We start from the raw sequence: 17,253 nt of genomic DNA, 5'->3' as shown, positions 1-17,253 counted from the left end.
TCTCATCCACACAGAGAGCAAGATTCTCAAATTGTTCGACAAACTCAAGGGTTAAGGCTCCTTCAGCATTACCTCCTGGATCCCTCTGTCTGTCCCCTTGTAGTCACACCCTCTTATCCCTAACCACTGACCAAATTTGAGATTATAAATCTACAGGCTTCCAGAAACAGCATCCAGGCAGCACTTCTCCTTCCTGATTTACTGCAGGCATTCAAAGCTCAGCCCCCAGCTCATCAACTCTGAGCTGGAGTTCCTTAAGCAGCAACACTTGCTTTCGAGGTGCTCTGAGTCACCAGCATTAATCATAGAATCCCAACAGTATGGAAGTACACACCGACTCTCCAAAGAGCATCCCACACATTTTCACCCCCAATCCTATCCCTGCAATTCCCATGGTTAATCCACCTAACAGACACATCCCAGAACACTATGGACAATTTAGCACGGCCAATCCACCCAAACCTGCACATCTTTGGACCGTGGGAGGAAACCAGAGCGCCCGGTGGAAACCCACACAGACAGAGGGAGAATGTGCAAACTCCACACAGACAATCACCTGAGGGTGGAATCGAACCCAGGTCTCTGGCACTGTGAGGCGCCAGTGCTGACCACTGAGCCACCATGCTGACTTAGATATGTTCCGATGCTTACCCTTCTCACCGCCTGCCCCTGAGAAAAAGGCCTTGCGTTTCCATGCATATTTTCGGCCAGCACCTCTGCATTTTTTAAAGTGATGATGCTATATTCCCTTTTGTACACTTGGTACATCTTCAAGATAAACTGCATTCTGGCAAGTTGTAATTAAACACTGAAATCATCACTACTGCTCCACTCCACCCAAACTGAAGATTGTAAATACATACTTGACTCCATTTAGGATTTCCTTCACACTGGTTTTACGGCAGCATGGCAAGCCACTCTTGACTTTCACGCTGTAGTAAATGTTGTGGAAGCTGACTGTCGATCCTGTAGGTTGCGAGCATGTGGCTAGCTCTGGAGGAGTCTGTTCCAACGTAACGGATACATCATTCATCGGCTCCTCTCCGACAGAGCTGCTGTCATCCATGATACCTGGTTACCACTGATGTATGAAACACAAAATAAGGATTTTCAGATTTACAGTCCTGTAAATACTTCCTTAGTGCCTTTCCCTATGGTTTATAGCATCTAAAAACATAATAAAATTTGAACAGTGAAGTCACACACAATGACCAGGAAGTCTTTTCCACAATGAAACAAAGTACTGAATATTTTTTATTATTTAATTAAATATAGTTTTATCTCAAATTAATCTAAGCTCAAGAAAGCAGTTACATAAAATTTCTTGCACATGGCCAGACCAGTCCAGTAGGTCTCATCTCAGCTTATCAACAAAATGCTGATATCCACACGTTTATCCAGATTCCCCTTAAAATGCACTCCTGCCTCACCCACACCCTGTGGTACTGAGCTTCACACACTCACCACTCTCTGCGTAAAGATATCTCTCCTGAATTTCATATTCATTTCATAAAAAAGTGATTAGCATATGTTTATATACTTGAAGAAAGCAGGATGAGATTTGATTGAGATAGTTAATTCATTATGTTTCTGGACAAAAGTGAAATGGAAAAATGTCCTTTCCATTAAAGGATCAACGGCAAGAGGATATAGATTTAATATATTTGGGAAAGGAAGCAAAAGAGACAGGAAGAAAATTATTTTAACACAGTGAGTAATTAGGACCTGGAATGTCCTGCCCAACAATGTAATGGAGGTAAGTTCAACAGAAACATTAAAAGGGAATGAGTGTGCTACTTGGAAAAGATGAATGTGAAGGTTTGAGGGGTAAAGGCATGAAAATGACACCAAGCAAATTGCTTTCACAGAGAACCAATGCAGACATGATGGGCCAAATGGCCTCCTAAGGTGCTATAACAATTTTTTTCCAATGAAGACCACAAACGTGCACTGAACTCTGGAAACAGATAAAAGGTAAATTAAAAACACATTTCACAGATTTGTGAAACATTAAAACAACCAAACAACTGGGAAGAAATTCATTTTCACCAGTTACAGTTAACAGGAATTGTATCAGGACCCAGTATTCAGTTGTTAATCAAAATATAACCCCAACAGTGTGGAAACAAGCTATTTGGTACAACAAGTTCACACTGCCCCTCCAAACAGCATCTCACTCAGAGCCACCCTCACCCCATCCCTGTATTTCCCATGGCTGACCCACCTAGCCACCAGAACAATATGGGCAATTTAGTAAGGCCAATCCACTTAACCTGCGCAGGAGGAAACCCACACAGATATGGGGAGAATGTGCAAACTCCACACAGACAGTCATCTGAGGCTGGAATTGAACCTGGGTCCCTGGCGCTGAGGCAGCTTTGCTAACCACTGAGCCACCGTGTCTCCTGTATGACAGCCCTGTGTTTATTTGTGTGGAAAAATCCCAGGGGCAGGCAGTATCCGTGACTGCTATCCACACTGCCTTCTCCAATGATATCAACAGCGGACATTGCATGAGCTGCCTGGTTATGACCCAAGACACTCTAGTCTGGGGAACTGATGTGATCTTGTGCATCACTGCTATTAGGGGTTCCAGTGAACAGATTTCTCCTCCAAATCACTGCATGCTTCCACAGTCGGGAATAAAATCTTAACATTTTCATAAAAGACCATTATACCACCAAGATCCCGAAACAGGTTAATTTTTGTTCAGCAAACATATTCAATGCTAAGTAACAAAATAGGGTTGAGATACACATAACAGTGATCTAATGGAATGGTGGAACAGGTCAGAGAGGCCCAGTAGTCTATCCTTATGATTTGGTCTCCTTGACTTTTTCACTTCTTCCCTTAAGTCAGAAAATGCCTGACCCAAGCCACTTTCCATTGCAAACCCTTGGTGTCCCGAGCAAAACAACACTAGACAGATCTGATGAAATGGTCACTTTTGTCATTGCTGTTTGTAGGACTTCATTATGCAGAAGATTTAACCAAATTATGACAGCAACAGCACTACAGTGGGGAACGCTGCAGTCATGAAAAGGTTCTACACGCATACAAAATAGTCAAGTTGGATTTCTGAGATTAAATTTTTGAACTATAAAAGGAAGATGTCGACATATAGGCAAGGAATATCATCAAGCAATTGAAATCCACCCTCTCGCTACCTGACAGTTTACAACAGCACATAGCTGATCAGAGTGGTCAGGTCAAAGACTCACCAACCCTAGCCACTCCCCCCCCCAACTCGACTGGCACAAGTGGTACATTATAGTAACTTTTATCATCATGCACAATCAGGAGGGGCTGAACAGCAATTTTCAAATGAGTAGGTTTGCACAAGGCAAGTTTTATTTCAGCAGCCAATGGATGGCAAGTCTAAAAGAATCAGATATCTTTTAGCTAACAGTCAGGGGAGGGTTAACTTGTGCAAAAATCAACTTTTACTTGAGTATAATTGAGAATGTGCTCCCAATCAACTGTGATGGCAGAACCATGGAAGTGATACCCCAATTTAATGAGCAAAATTACTCAAGTACAGTGAAACGACTGTTTACAATAACATTTGTAGATGCCGTGCAGTATGTACTATGTAATCAGGTTTCTCACCATCTTACTAGAAAGAGCACGTCCAAGCATATTTGCAACCTGACTCAAAACTCTCAGCCTATATTTACATTGCTGGGTTGCAAATGAGTTCCATTCTTGAGTAGAGATAGTAGGAAACGCTGATGCGGGAATGTGAGGTAATAAGGTGTGGAGCTGGACGAACACAGCAGGCCAGGCAGCAGAGGAGCAGGAAAGCTGATGTTTCGGGTTTGGACCCTTCTTCAGAAATCTTCAGAATTTTTTTTGGGGAAGGAAATCTCCTGTAGACCTGTTCTGGTCTACACGTGACTCCAGGCACATTATAATATGGTTGACTCTGAACTGCCCTACGAAATGGCTAAGTGAGAGCCACTCAGTTCAAGGATGGGTTGTAACAAATGCTGGCCTGGTCAGCAGCTCCTGCATCTCTTGAAAGAATATGTGAAAAAATTATTGTTCAGGGAAGGAAATCTACCATCCTTATCTGGTCAGACTCATATGTGACTTCTGACTCAGAGCAATGTGATTGACTTCTATCTTCTATGGGGCATGGATCAAAAAGATGTTGCCAATGTTCACATCCAGGAAGAAATAAGTTAAAATATCCAGCTGAATAAAAATTCTGATCATCCTCAACATTTCTAAGGTATGATGTGTACTGTACCAACAATTTGTATAAACGCTTTTAACATTGTAAAATTGCCCAAGGGGCATTAAAATAATAATTTGATTAAGAAAGTCAGATTTTAGGTTTTTTGATCCAAACACATTGACCTAAGCTTTGTTTGCACTTGAACATTTTCAAGACAAGGCCAAATCAGACTGACCTCCTTTCTGAAGTGGCAGAGGGTTGTGAAATGTTTTAATCACCAGGTCATTTTTAAACTTTTAGGAAATGAGGGAATGAGGGTTGAGCCTCTGGGCCTGTGCAAGGCTGTAACTGTCAGATGCCATGTATCAGGACCCAGTATTCAGTTGTTAATCAAAATAGAATTCCAACAGTGTGGAAACAAGCCATTTGGTACAACAAGTTCACAATGTCCCTCCAAAACTGTTCAAATTGTTAGGTGAGCATTTTGACAGCAGGATAGTTAGAAACTGTAAAAAAAAAACCCAAGGTTGAACCCGAAACATCAACTTTCCTGATCCTCTGATGCCGCGTGGCCTGCTGTGTTCCTCCAGCTCCGTACTGTGTTATCAAAGATCAAATGAAAGGTTAGTTCAATATCAGGAAACAATGGGATGACAACATCATCATTATCTAACTTGACGAACAGGGTTACCCACATACATTTGCTATGTGTTGAATAAGGAAGCAAAAGGTAACTATTTGATTTACAAAGAGTTTGGAATAACAATGCCAGACCTCGTTTCCAAAACAAAAATCGGAAAATGCTGGTGAAACTCAGCAGGGCTGGTAGCATCTATGGAGAGAGAAAGACAGAGAGTTAATAATAAGAATCCAATCTGAAGTTCTGAAGAAGTGGTCGGTTAGGTAATGTTAGCTTTGTCTCCTCCTAGATATCTACATGATCAGCTGCCAATTCCATTATCACTATACACTGATGTCTTTACAATTTGGTTTTGCAGGGTTATGGGTAACAAGCTGAGCTGTGTGCGTCTAACTGAAAAAAACTCTGGTTAAGGAGACAACACAAGCTCACTGGTGAGGAGGGAGTTACAAGAGGGTTGCAATGGGAGAGAGATTCTCACTGGTTCCATGTTTCAATGTGTGATGGATCACATGAGAGGATGAAAAGATGCAGATAAAGTAAGAGATGTTAAAGAGAAAAGATGTTTTGAGTTCAAAGACAGTCGGCTCTGCTATAACACAACAATTGTGATCCTGCATAGAAACAGACCGCCAAAAAAAAAATCACTCAAAGATCACCCAAAAGCCAAATGCAAAGGCTAGGACAGTTTGAATAGATGTTTCATTCATATCCAATAATGAAATATAAGTAAATTTAACATCATATCTTGAAAAAGGTGTCAAGATTTGATGGGAGAGGAGGTTTTGAGGTTACTCTGTTGTTAATGCAGAAGCTGAGGTTCATCATCATCACCTGCACGTGCAGTTGTGTTTATAGGGTTAGGGCAAAGCATAGATAATCCAGAAGTGGATGGCTGTGGTTCATTGTCTTCTGACTGTTTCTTGGGGGGTTGGCTTTAAAAAAAAAGCCATCCAGTTTTTGCTGCTTTGTCCTGTCTCTTCTTTCATGAAGCAGCTGTTCAGAGGATGACAAATAAGATTTTATTCCAGGAACGGATACCCTACTGTGTTCTGCATTGTAACTGTTGTCCTTTAAGAGCTGTAACTGCTTCTCATTTTCCCTCAGGATTAAAGACAAAACAGAAGTGGAAAGATCTGGTGATGCTGCATCCTAGACTACTACATCTTCATAGATAATGGGAACTGCAGATGCTGGAGATTCCAAGATAATAAAATGTGAGGCTGGATGAACACAGCAGGCCAAGCAGCATCTCAGGAGCACAAAAGCTGACGTTTCGGGCCTAGACCCTTCATCAGAGAGGGGGATGGGGGGAGGGAACTGGAATAAATAGGGAGAGAGGGGGAGGCGGACCGAAGATGGAGAGTAAAGAAGATAGGTGGAGAGGGTGTAGGTGGGGAGGTAGGGAGGGGATAGGTCAGTCCAGGGAAGACGGACAGGTCAAGGAGGTGGGATGAGGTTAGTAGGTAGCTGGGGGTGCGGCTTGGGGTGGGAGGAAGGGATGGGTGAGAGGAAGAACCGGTTAGGGAGGCAGAGACAGGTTGGACTGGTTTTGGGATGCAGTGGGTGGGGTGAAGAGCTGGGCTGGTTGTGTGGTGCAGTGGGGGGAGGGGATGAACTGGGCTGGTTTAGGGATGCAGTGGGGGAAGGGGAGATTTTGAAACTGGTGAAGTCCACATTGATACCATATGGCTGCAGGGTTCCCAGGCGGAATATGAGTTGCTGTTCCTGCAACCTTCGGGTGGCATCATTGTGGCAGTGCAGGAGGCCCATGATGGACATGTCATCAAGAGAATGGGAGGGGGAGTGGAAATGGTTTGCCCCAAACCCCACCTCTTCCTCCGGTACATTGATGACTGTATCGGCGCCGCCTCTTGCTCCCCAGAGGAGCTCGAACAGTTCATCCACTTCACCAACACCTTCCACCCCAACCTTCAGTTCACCTGGGCCATCTCCAGCACATCCCTCACCTTCCTGGACCTCTCAGTCTCCATCTCAGGCAACCAGCTTGTAACTGATGTCCATTTCAAGCCCACCGACTCCCACAGCTACCTAGAATACACCTCCTCCCACCCACCCTCCTGCAAAAATTCCATCCCCTATTCCCAATTCCTCCGCCTCCGCCGCATCTGCTCCCACGATAAGACATTCCACTCCCGCACATCCCAGATGTCCAAGTTCTTTAAGGACCGCAACTTTCCCCCCATGGTGATTGAGAACGGCCTTGACCGCGTCTCCCGCATTTCCCGCGACACATCCCTCACACCCCGCCCCCGCCACAACCGCCCCAAGAGGATCCCCCTCGTTCTCACACACCACCCTACCAACCTCCGGATACAACGCATTATCCTCCGACACTTCCGCCATTTACAATCCGACCCCACCACCCAAGACATTTTTCCATCCCCACCCCTGTCTGCTTTCCGGAGAGACCACTCTCTCCGTGACTCCCTTGTTCGCTCCACACTGCCCTCCAACCCCACCACACCCGGCACCTTCCCCTGCAACCGCAGGAAATGCTACACTTGCCCCTACACTTCCTCCCTCACCCCTATCCCAGGCCCCAAGATGACATTCCACATTAAGCAGAGGTTCACCTGCACATCTGCCAATGTGGTATACTGCATCCACTGTACCCGGTGCGGCTTTCTCTACATTGGGGAAACCAAGCGGAGGCTTGGGGACCGCTTTGCAGAACACCTCCGCTCAGTTCGCAACAAACAACTGCACCTCCCAGTCGCAAACCATTTCCACTCCCCCTCCCATTCTCTTGATGACATGTCCATCATGGGCCTCCTGCACTGCCACAATGATGCCACCCGAAGGTTGCAAGAACAGCAACTCATATTCCGCCTGGGAACCCTGCAGCCATATGGTATCAATGTGGACTTCACCAGTTTCAAAATCTCCCCTTCCCCCACTGCATCCCTAAACCAGCCCAGTTCATCCCCTCCCCCCACTGCACCACACAACCAGCCCAGCTCTTCCCCCCCACCCACTGCATCCCAAAACCAGTCCAACCTGTCTCTGCCTCCCTAACCGGTTCTTCCTCTCACCCATCCCTTCCTCCCACCCCAAGCCGCACCCCCAGCTACCTACTAACCTCATCCCACCTCCTTGACCTGTCCGTCTTCCCTGGACTGACCTATCCCCTCCCTACCTCCCCACCTACACCCTCTCCACCTATCTTCTTTACTCTCCATCTTCGGTCCGCCTCCCCCTCTCTCCCTATTTATTCCAGTTCCCTCCCCCCATCCCCCTCTCTGATGAAGGGTCTAGGCCCGAAACGTCAGCTTTTGTGCTCCTGAGATGCTGCTTGGCCTGCTGTGTTCATCCAGCCTCACATTTTACTACATCTTCATCTCCAGTGTCCACTTCCCCCTCGGTGACAAGTTGTGGTAGAACAGCTGTAGAGAGAGGTCTTCATAGACTCTAGCAGCTCTTCAACATCCTCAATCTCCACTTCTTCACATCCAACTTGTTTTGCAACATTGACACAATGTTCTTTGATTCTTGGGAGCGCCTTTGATGGATCAAAGCCTTTAAAAATCTTGAAAATAAAATCTGGGAGAAACTTCCACCAAACTGAATACAAGCATTCCCACTGACATCACCCCAGGCCTCCACGATAATGTCTATTGGATTCTTGATGTTAAAGCTCTTCCAAAATTGAAGAGTACCGTCCTTATTTCACTCCCCCCCCCCCCACCCCGCCACAGTGGCTGCAACCAGCCTCAAATTAAAAGCTTTAAAGGTACTACTGCACCCTGATCCATGGGTTGAAGGAGAGAGGTTGTATTTGGGGGTAGAAATAGTTCTTTGATGTTTTCAGAAAGCTCACCAATGTGGGAGGACGGCTTGATGCATTACCCAGGATGAGGAGAATTGTGTCTCCCGCATTTCCCATAACTCATCCCTCACACATCCCTCCCCGCAATAACAACCAAAAGAGAATCCCCCTCATCCTCACGTACCACCCCACCAACCTCTGGATCCAATGCATCATCCTCTGACCCCAAAGACATTTCTCCCTCCCCACCCTTGTCTGCTTTCTGAAGGGACCACTCTCCCTGGGACTCCCTTGTCCGCTCCACATTCCCCTCCAACCCCATCACACCCAGCGCTTTTCCCTGAAACTGCAGGAAGTGCTACACCTGCCCATACACCTAAACCCCTCACTCCCATCCCAGGCCCCAAGATGACTTTCCACATCAAGCAGATGGTCACCTGCACATCTGCCAATGTGGTATACAGCATCTGCTGTACCCGTTGTGGCCTCCTCTACATTGGGGAAACCAAGTGGAGGCTTGGGGACCGCTTTGCAGAACACCTATGCTCGGTTCACTCTAAACAACTGCACTTCCCAGTCACGAACCATTTCAACTCCCCCTCCCATTCCTCAGATGACATGTCCATCCTGGGCCTCCTGCAGTGCCACAATGATGCCACCTGAAGGTTGCAGGAACAGCAACTCACATTCCGCTTGGGAACCCTGTATCCCAATGGTATCAATGTGGACTTCACCAGCTTGAAAATCTCCCCATGCCCCTACCACATCCCAAAACCAGCCCAGCTCGTCCCTGCTGCCTCCTTAACCAGTCCTTCCTCCCACCTCAAGCCCCACCCCCATTTCCTACCTACTAACCTCATCTCGACCCCTTGACCTGTCCATCTTCCCTGGACTGACCTATTCTCTCCCTACATCCCCACCTACACTCACTTTTACTGTCTCCATCCCTGCCTCTTTGACCTGACTGTCTCCTCTCTACCTATTGTCTATCGCTCCCTATTTATTTCAGAATCCCCTTTCCCTCCCCCATTTCTGAAGAAGGGTCTAGGCCCAAAACATCAGCTTTTCTGCTCCTCTGATACTTCTTGGCCTGCTGTGTTCATCCAGCTCCAAACCTTGTTATCTCGGATTCTCCAGCATCTGCAATTCCTATTATCTACTGTTGAAAAATGCTGAGTCCTCCCTGAGCCATTTAAATTCCAAACATTATTGTTGCTTCAACATGATTCGGTTTAGATCAACATCATTTGTTGACTCAAAACATCAGGAAAAAAAAACTTGCTTTTTGATCTGCTGACAATGACTGACTAATGGTTACACCAAAGTCATGGTGAACAGGGCTCAATACAGCATGGAGCTGAAGGAACACAGCAGGTCAGGCAGCAGAGGAACAGGAAGGTCGATGTTTTGGGTTGGGACCCTTCATTCCCGAAACATCGGTTTTTCTCTTCCTCTGATGCTACGTGGCCTGCTGTGACTCGGAGTCCAGCATCATCAGCTATTGCTATCACATGGTAAACAGGACTGTCTTGCTCTGCAAGTTGTAAGTCAAGAGAAGCATCAAGAAAACAAAGGCAGAGGTAAAGGTTCCACAATTGAACACAACTTATCTCACAGAAACTTTTAAGACTGCACTGAAGCTTTTCTATATGACAAAATATATGATACCAACGTTAACAGGGATTTATGATCAATTTAGTGAAAAGGCGCACTCCATGGATGGAAAGATACGTTGGCAATAATATTGAGGTCTCATCACATCACTGCTGACACTTGTGCAGATAAAATTGTTGCTGAGTCAATGTTCCAATAGTTGAATAAATGTAGCAGCATGGAAACCATGTTCTTTATTCATTTAAAAACAGAAAGAACTGTGAGTGCTGTAAATCAGGAACAAAAACAAAGCTGCTTGAGAAGCTCAGCAGGTCTGGCAGCATCTGTGAAGGAAAAAAACAAGAGTTAATGTTTCGGGTCCGGTGACCAGGAGGAGTTCTGAGGAAGGGTCACCGGATCCAAAACATTATCTCTTGTTTTTTCCTTCATAGATGCTGCCAGACCTACTGTTCTTCATTCATACGTCAGGATTATCACAGCAGACTAAATGGACAGCTGGAAAGTTTTAAAGTGTGGGAAGGACACCAGGCAAAAGCTTGTTTGCCTATGTGGTTTGAATGTATGCGGAACTTGGATGAATACTGCTGTTGTATGGCATAATCCATAAAAATACTATACATTTTCCACTAAGCAGAGGAAGAAAGGGATACCACTTGTAAAAACCGTCAAGAATGGTTTGCAATCCACAGGCAACGCTGGTTTGTCAGATGGACAAATAGTATTTTCAGCTTGGCTTCACAGGAAGATTGTTGCTACAAAGGAAAACTTAATGAACTGACAGACAAAGAAAGGTCAGCGGGCTTGTGATACTGCAGGGATTGGAACACACCACAGGACAAATCCTTCACCCCCCCCCCCCCCCCCCAACAATCATCCCTTCTTCCCTCTATCTGTAGCCATGTGATTTCTGAGCAAGGTTAAAATAAACTCAATGAGGGAAACTCCCTGGAGCAGCCAAGCCACTCAGGTAACGAAAGACAATTAAGGAGAGCAAATATACCAAAGTGATATTGACAATAATTCCTTGCTATGGTCAATTCTTACAGGTTTGTGAAGATGGAAGTATCTAGAGTGCTTAACTAATAGACATTGTACAGGGCAAGCAGACACCTTGAGTCATTACTGGAGGATTTGAAATCAAACTTTTGGAATTCTGCATTCAATTCTGATCTCACTGTGATAGGAAGGACGTTGTGAAACTTGAAAGGGTTCAGGAAAGATGTTGCCAGGGTTGGAGGATTTGGGTTATAGGGAGAGGCTAAATAGGCTGGGGCTATTTTCCCCAGAGCGTCACAGGCTGAGGGTTGATGTTATAGAGGTTTATAAAAATCACAAAGGGCATGGATAGGATGAATAGCCAAGGTCTTTTTCCCAGGAGAGGGGAGTCCAAACCTAGAGGGCATAGGTTTAGGTGAGAGGGGAAAGACTCAAATAGGAACCAAAGGGTCAATATTTTCATGCAGAGGGTGGTGCATGCGTGGAATGAGCTGCCAGAGGATATGGCAGAGACGGGTACAATTACAAAATTTAACAGGCATCTGGGTGGGTATATGAAAGGAAGGGTTCAAGAGGGATATGGGCCAAATGCTGGAAAATGGGACTAGGTTAATTTAGGATGTCTGATTGGCATGGATCAGTTGGATCAAAAGGGTCTGTTTCTGTGCTGTTTAACTATGACTGGAAGAGCTGGCAATGCTCAGCAGATAATATGGACGACAAATGGATGCTGACCTAAATTTCAAAGGGGGATTGAGTATAAAATAGAGTGGTCTTGCTAAAACTATACAATGCACCAGTCAGACCACACTGGAAGAAAGTTTGCCCCTTACCCAAAGATAATACACCAGCACTGGAGACAGTTCAGAGAAGGTTCACTAGGTTGATCCCAGATATAGAGGGGCTATCTTATGACAGAAGATTGAGTACCTCGTGTCTATACTCAATGGAATTTATAAGAATTAAGATTTAAGACAGAGATGAGTTTTTTTCCCCGTCAAAAGGTCGTGACTCTGTAGAACTTGTTTTTACCACAGAGGTTTGTATAGCCTGTGTTAAGAATATTCAAGGCTGAGACGGAAAGATTTTTTAATCAGTAAGGGACTCCAGGATTACGACAGAAAATCTAGAAATTGGAGGTGAGCCATGATCTCACTGAATGGCACAGCAGATGTGATGGACTGAATGGCCTACTTCTGATCCTTGGAATTGTGTCCTATGTGCAAGACACTACAGTTACTACAGTGCATGCAGAGTTAAGGAACAGAATGGATTTATACTTTCATAATACCTTTCCCAACTACAGGGCATCCTAAAATGCTTTACAGCCAGTGAGGTACTTCTGAAATGTAGTCACTGTTGTAATGTAGGAGACATAGCAGCCATTTTGTGCACCTCAAGATTCCACAAACAGCAATGCAAGATGACTCATTTAACTGTTTCACTGACTGCTTTGTGTGTTCAGTCAGAGTCATACACCATGGAAAGAGACCCTTTGACCCCACTCAGAATATAGGTATTGATCCCAGGACACTGGTGAGAATTATGCTATTCTTCTAAATAGTGACCATGGAATTTTCACTTCAACCAAGGTGCTTCAGTTCGGCGACTCCGCGAAAAGATGGCATCTCTTATGGCACTCCTTCAAAATAGACTTATGATCCGGTTTCCTGGAGCAGAACCTGGAGCTATATTCCACTCAAAGGCAAGAGATAACAAGGTGTAGAGCTGGATGAACACAGCAGGCCAAGCAGCATCAGAGGAGCAGGAAGGCTGATGTTTCCGGTCTGGACCCTCCTTTTGAGGAAGGGTCTAGGCCCGAAACGTCAGCTTTCCTGCTCCTTTGGCGCTGCTTGGCCTGCTGTGTTCATCCAGCTCTACACCTTGTTATCTCAGATTCTCCAGCATCTGCAGCTCCTACTATCCCCCCACTCAAAGGCAACACGGGTCCCATTGAACCACAACAAGCTAAGTGCCCTTAGGGCTGTTAAGATTCATGATAAGATGAGATACCAAATCATGCAGAAGAGCCAGGCAGTGCTTGAAAATATGGGAAGCATGAGCCGATGGAAATCATAACATTTGTGACCACACTGGAGTAGGACAGCGCAATAAAGCATTGGAAACAAAATCATGGGGCAAGGTTTGGTTAGTGAATGTGAGTTAGTTTAGTGTCAGGTATTTGCAGTGTGGTGCAAAAAGCACCAACATCAAACATATTTGGAACCTTAGGTCCCTGGTAGCACTGGTAAAGGGAAAAGGCCTAAGGACAGCCAAAACTGGGGTAAAATCAGCAGCTTGTCCCATTTCTCTTGGGTTTCTGCAATTTTTTGCTTAGTTTAGTGGGATAAGAAAATTTGAAAGAACAGGAAATTCAACTGCATTTATTTTGATGCATGAGGCCCAAAAGGTAAAGCAGATGAACTCCGTACGGTTGGGAACATGGGACTGGGATATCATAGCAATTACAGAGATGTGGTTGAGAGATGGACAGGACTGACAGCAGAATGTTCCAGGGTATAGATGCTATAGGAAGGATAGAAAATGGGGGGTGTGCAAGACAGGAAGAAGTGTGGGGCTTTTGATTAGGGATAACATTACAGCTGTACTTAGGGAGGATATTCCTGGGAATACATCCAGGCAAGTTATTTGGGTGGAACTGAGAAATAAGGAAAGGATGATCACCTCATTGGGATTGTACAATAGACCACCCCCGCACCCCCAATAGTCAGCACGAAATTGAGAACCAAATTTGGATCTTAGTTTCTCTAAGTATAATAGAGTGGTTATGGTACGGGATTTTAAGTTTCCAAACATAGGCTGGGACTGCTATAGTTTTAAGGGCTTGGATTGAGAGGAATTTGTTAAATGTGTGCAAGATGATTTTCTGGTTCAGTATGTGGATGTACCAGCTAAAAAAGGTATAACACTGTGGCGCTGGAGGAACACAGCAGGCCAGGCAGCATCAGAGGAGCAGGAAAGCTGATGTTTTGAGTCAGAACCCTTCTCGTTTTATCTCTGGCTCCTGCAACAGCAGTTCTTACTGTCTCAGAGCAAGTGCAAAACATGACCTACTCTTGGGAAATAAAGCAGGGCAGGTGACTGAGGAGTCAGTGAGGGAAGACACTAGGACCAGTGACCATTATTATGTTAGTTTTAAAATAGTGACGGAAAAGGATAGACCAGATCTAAAAGTGAAAGTTCTTAATTGGAGGAAGGCCAATTTTGATGGTATTAGACAAAAACTTTCAAAAATTGATTGGGGGCAGATGTTTGCAGGAAAACGGAAAGCTTTCAAAAATGACATAACCAGAGTCCAGGGACAGTAGGTTCCTGTTAGGGTGGAGAGCAAGGCCTATAGGAGTAGGAAATGTTGAATGACTGGAGAAATTGAGGTTTTGGTCAGGAATAAGAGGGAAGTGCATGTCATGTATAGACAGTAGACATCAAGTGAAAACTTCGAAGAGGTTAAAGGCAGTAGGAGTATACTTAAGAGAGAACTCAGGGAGGTCAAAAAGGGCACATGACTGGAGGCCTGTGACCAGCAGTGTGCCACAAGGATCGGTACGAGGTCACTACTTTGTGTCATTTATGTAAATGATTTGGATGTGAACATAGGAGGTATGACACCAAAATTGGAGGTGTAGTGGACAGCAGAGATGATTACTTGGGGAGGCAATGGCCTAGTGGTATTATCACTGTACTGTTATTAAGAGACCCAAATAATGTTTTCAAAAGCTAAGTTCGAATCCTGCCACAGCAGTTGGTGAAATTTGAATTCAATTTTTAAAAAAGTCTGAAATTAGGAGTCTAATGATGTTCATGAATCCATTGCCGATTGTCAGAAAAACCCATTTGGTTCACTAATGTCCTTTGGGGAAGGAAACTGCCATCCTTACCTGGTCTGGCCTACATATGACTCCAGGCCCACAGCAATGTGGTTGACTCTTAACTGCCCTCTGGGCAATTAGGGATGGGCAATAAATGCTGCCCGAGCCAGAGATGCCCTCATTCTGTGAATGAATAAGAAATAAGAACCCCAGAGTACACTGGGACCTTGATCAGATGGGCTAATGGTCCGAGGAGTGGCAGATGAAGTTTAGTTTAGATAAATGAAAGTTAATGCATTTTGGAAAGACAAATCAGGGCAGGATTTATACATGTCATACTAAAGTCCTGGGGAGTGCTGCCAAACACAGAGACTTGAAGTGCAGGTTCATAATTCATTGACAGTGGAGTCACAGGTAGATAGAATAGTGCAGTTGGAATTTGGTAAACTTGCCTTTATTGGTCAGTGCAATGAGTATTGGAGTTGGGAGGTCACATGGTGGCTGTACAGGACATTGATTAGTCCATTTTTGGAATTGTGCGCGCAGTTCTGGTCATGCTATGGGAAGGTTATTGTGAAATTTGAAAGGGTTCAGAAAATATTTACAACAATGTCGCCAGGGTTGGAGAATTTAAGCTGTAGGGAGAGACTGAATAGGCTGAGGCGATTTTCCCTGGAGCATCAGAGGCTAAGAGGTGACCTTCGAGGTTTATAAAATCATGAGGGGCATGGATAGGCTGAATAGACAAGGTCTTTTCCCAGAGTTTGGGGGAGTCCAAAACCTGAGGACGTACGTTTAAAGTAAGGGGGTAAGATTTAAAAGGGACCCAAGGGATAATGTTTTCATGCAAAGGGTGGTCCACGTATGGAACGAGCTGCCAGAGGAGGTCGTAGAGGCTGACGTAACGATGACATTTAAATGGGTATCTGAATAGGAAGGGTTCAGAGTGATATGGATCAAATGCTGACAAATGGGATCAGATTAATTTAGGATGTCTGGTCGGCATGGACGAGTTGGACCGAAGGGTCTGTTTCTGTGCTGTACATCTCTATGACTCTATGAATAAACCACAAAGGCCCCTTGAGCCTCCAAAACCCTTCATGAATGATCTGTCCCAACTCCATTTTCCCACCATCTCCCCACCTTAATTGATTTCTTGAAAGATTCATCAATCCAATCTTTGAATAGAGGCAATGAGGAAACATCCATAACCTTGAGTCGACAACTCTAAAAACTGAATATCCTCAGGTGAGGAAATTTCTCTTCATTGTAGTTTTTAAGTTATTTACCCCAATCTGAAGACTGTGTCCTTGTATTCCAGATTCTCTAGAAGCTGAATATAGTCTGTGTCTACCCTGACAAATCCTTTTAGAATCAAGGGACACATCCCCACTCTCTGCAGACTTTCTACTGTAGACATGAATAAAGTCTCAATCAGGCACTACACTGCACTATTCATGCTTAAAGTAGAGCATCAAATAATGTATACTGAATTTTGGTAAGAATCGTGCTGCTCAAATACTGAACAGCAACACTAACAAAGAAGCATGGCAAAATTGACAACAGCTAATGCCAGAGTGCAGCAAAGGTCCTTTTTAGGGCAACAGCCTTGGTGCAATTTATACCGTATGTCTTTTCAAACAAAAGTTCAACATGCTGTTATGAAATAGTATATTTTGACATAGCCAAAACTGCAATGCTACAGGTTCAATTTGACACAATCACTGCTTCTTGTCTGTTGCAAATATCTAGTTCATAGCTCGGGTATTATTTAAGTATATAATTTTTACATTTAGGATTACAGTTTAACTCTAGATAATGGGAATAAATGCAACTAAAGCATCTGGAAGTTTGTCACACCTAAAAGCCCTGCAGCTTTAAGCCAGAAAGGTGGAACCATGAAACAGCAGGTGGGTCTGCTGAACAGAAGTATAGTCTGGAATATTGTTTGGCTTGGAGTTAGAGATAAATTGTAATAAAATCTTTCAGGAAAAGTTACAAATGTAACCCTTTTGTTTAAGGAAGGAGGTAGAGAAAATAAAGTTACAGGGCTGCAAATAATAATTCAGTCAGTCATTCTCAGAATTCTGAGTTTTGCTGAGAAAAATAGGCACATTTTGTGAAAGCTTTTCATCTTGCACTCATCAGGCCAATTCAGAAGAAATACCAACTTAAGAGGGATATGAATTTTTATGCCCAACAT

General features: G+C 44.5%; 1 protein-coding gene across 5 annotated transcripts in view; it reads right to left on the bottom strand.

Moving 5' to 3' along the window:
* abcg2a (ATP-binding cassette, sub-family G (WHITE), member 2a) overlaps nt 1-17,253 on the bottom strand; it is a 105,324-nt gene that overhangs the window by 73,834 nt on the left and 14,237 nt on the right. For all 5 annotated transcript variants that reach the window (XM_059648298.1, XM_059648328.1, XM_059648272.1 and 2 more), the window contains one exon: nt 864-1,081. In XM_059648298.1, the coding sequence (XP_059504281.1) occupies nt 864-1,066 (203 nt within the window). In that variant the 5' untranslated portion in view covers nt 1,067-1,081. The remainder of the gene's footprint in view (nt 1-863; nt 1,082-17,253) is intronic.

This window comes from Stegostoma tigrinum, chromosome 1, assembly GCF_030684315.1.
Source record: "Stegostoma tigrinum isolate sSteTig4 chromosome 1, sSteTig4.hap1, whole genome shotgun sequence".
Lineage (NCBI taxonomy): Eukaryota > Metazoa > Chordata > Chondrichthyes > Orectolobiformes > Stegostomatidae > Stegostoma > Stegostoma tigrinum.
This window is presented reverse-complemented; position numbering and strand designations above follow the sequence as displayed.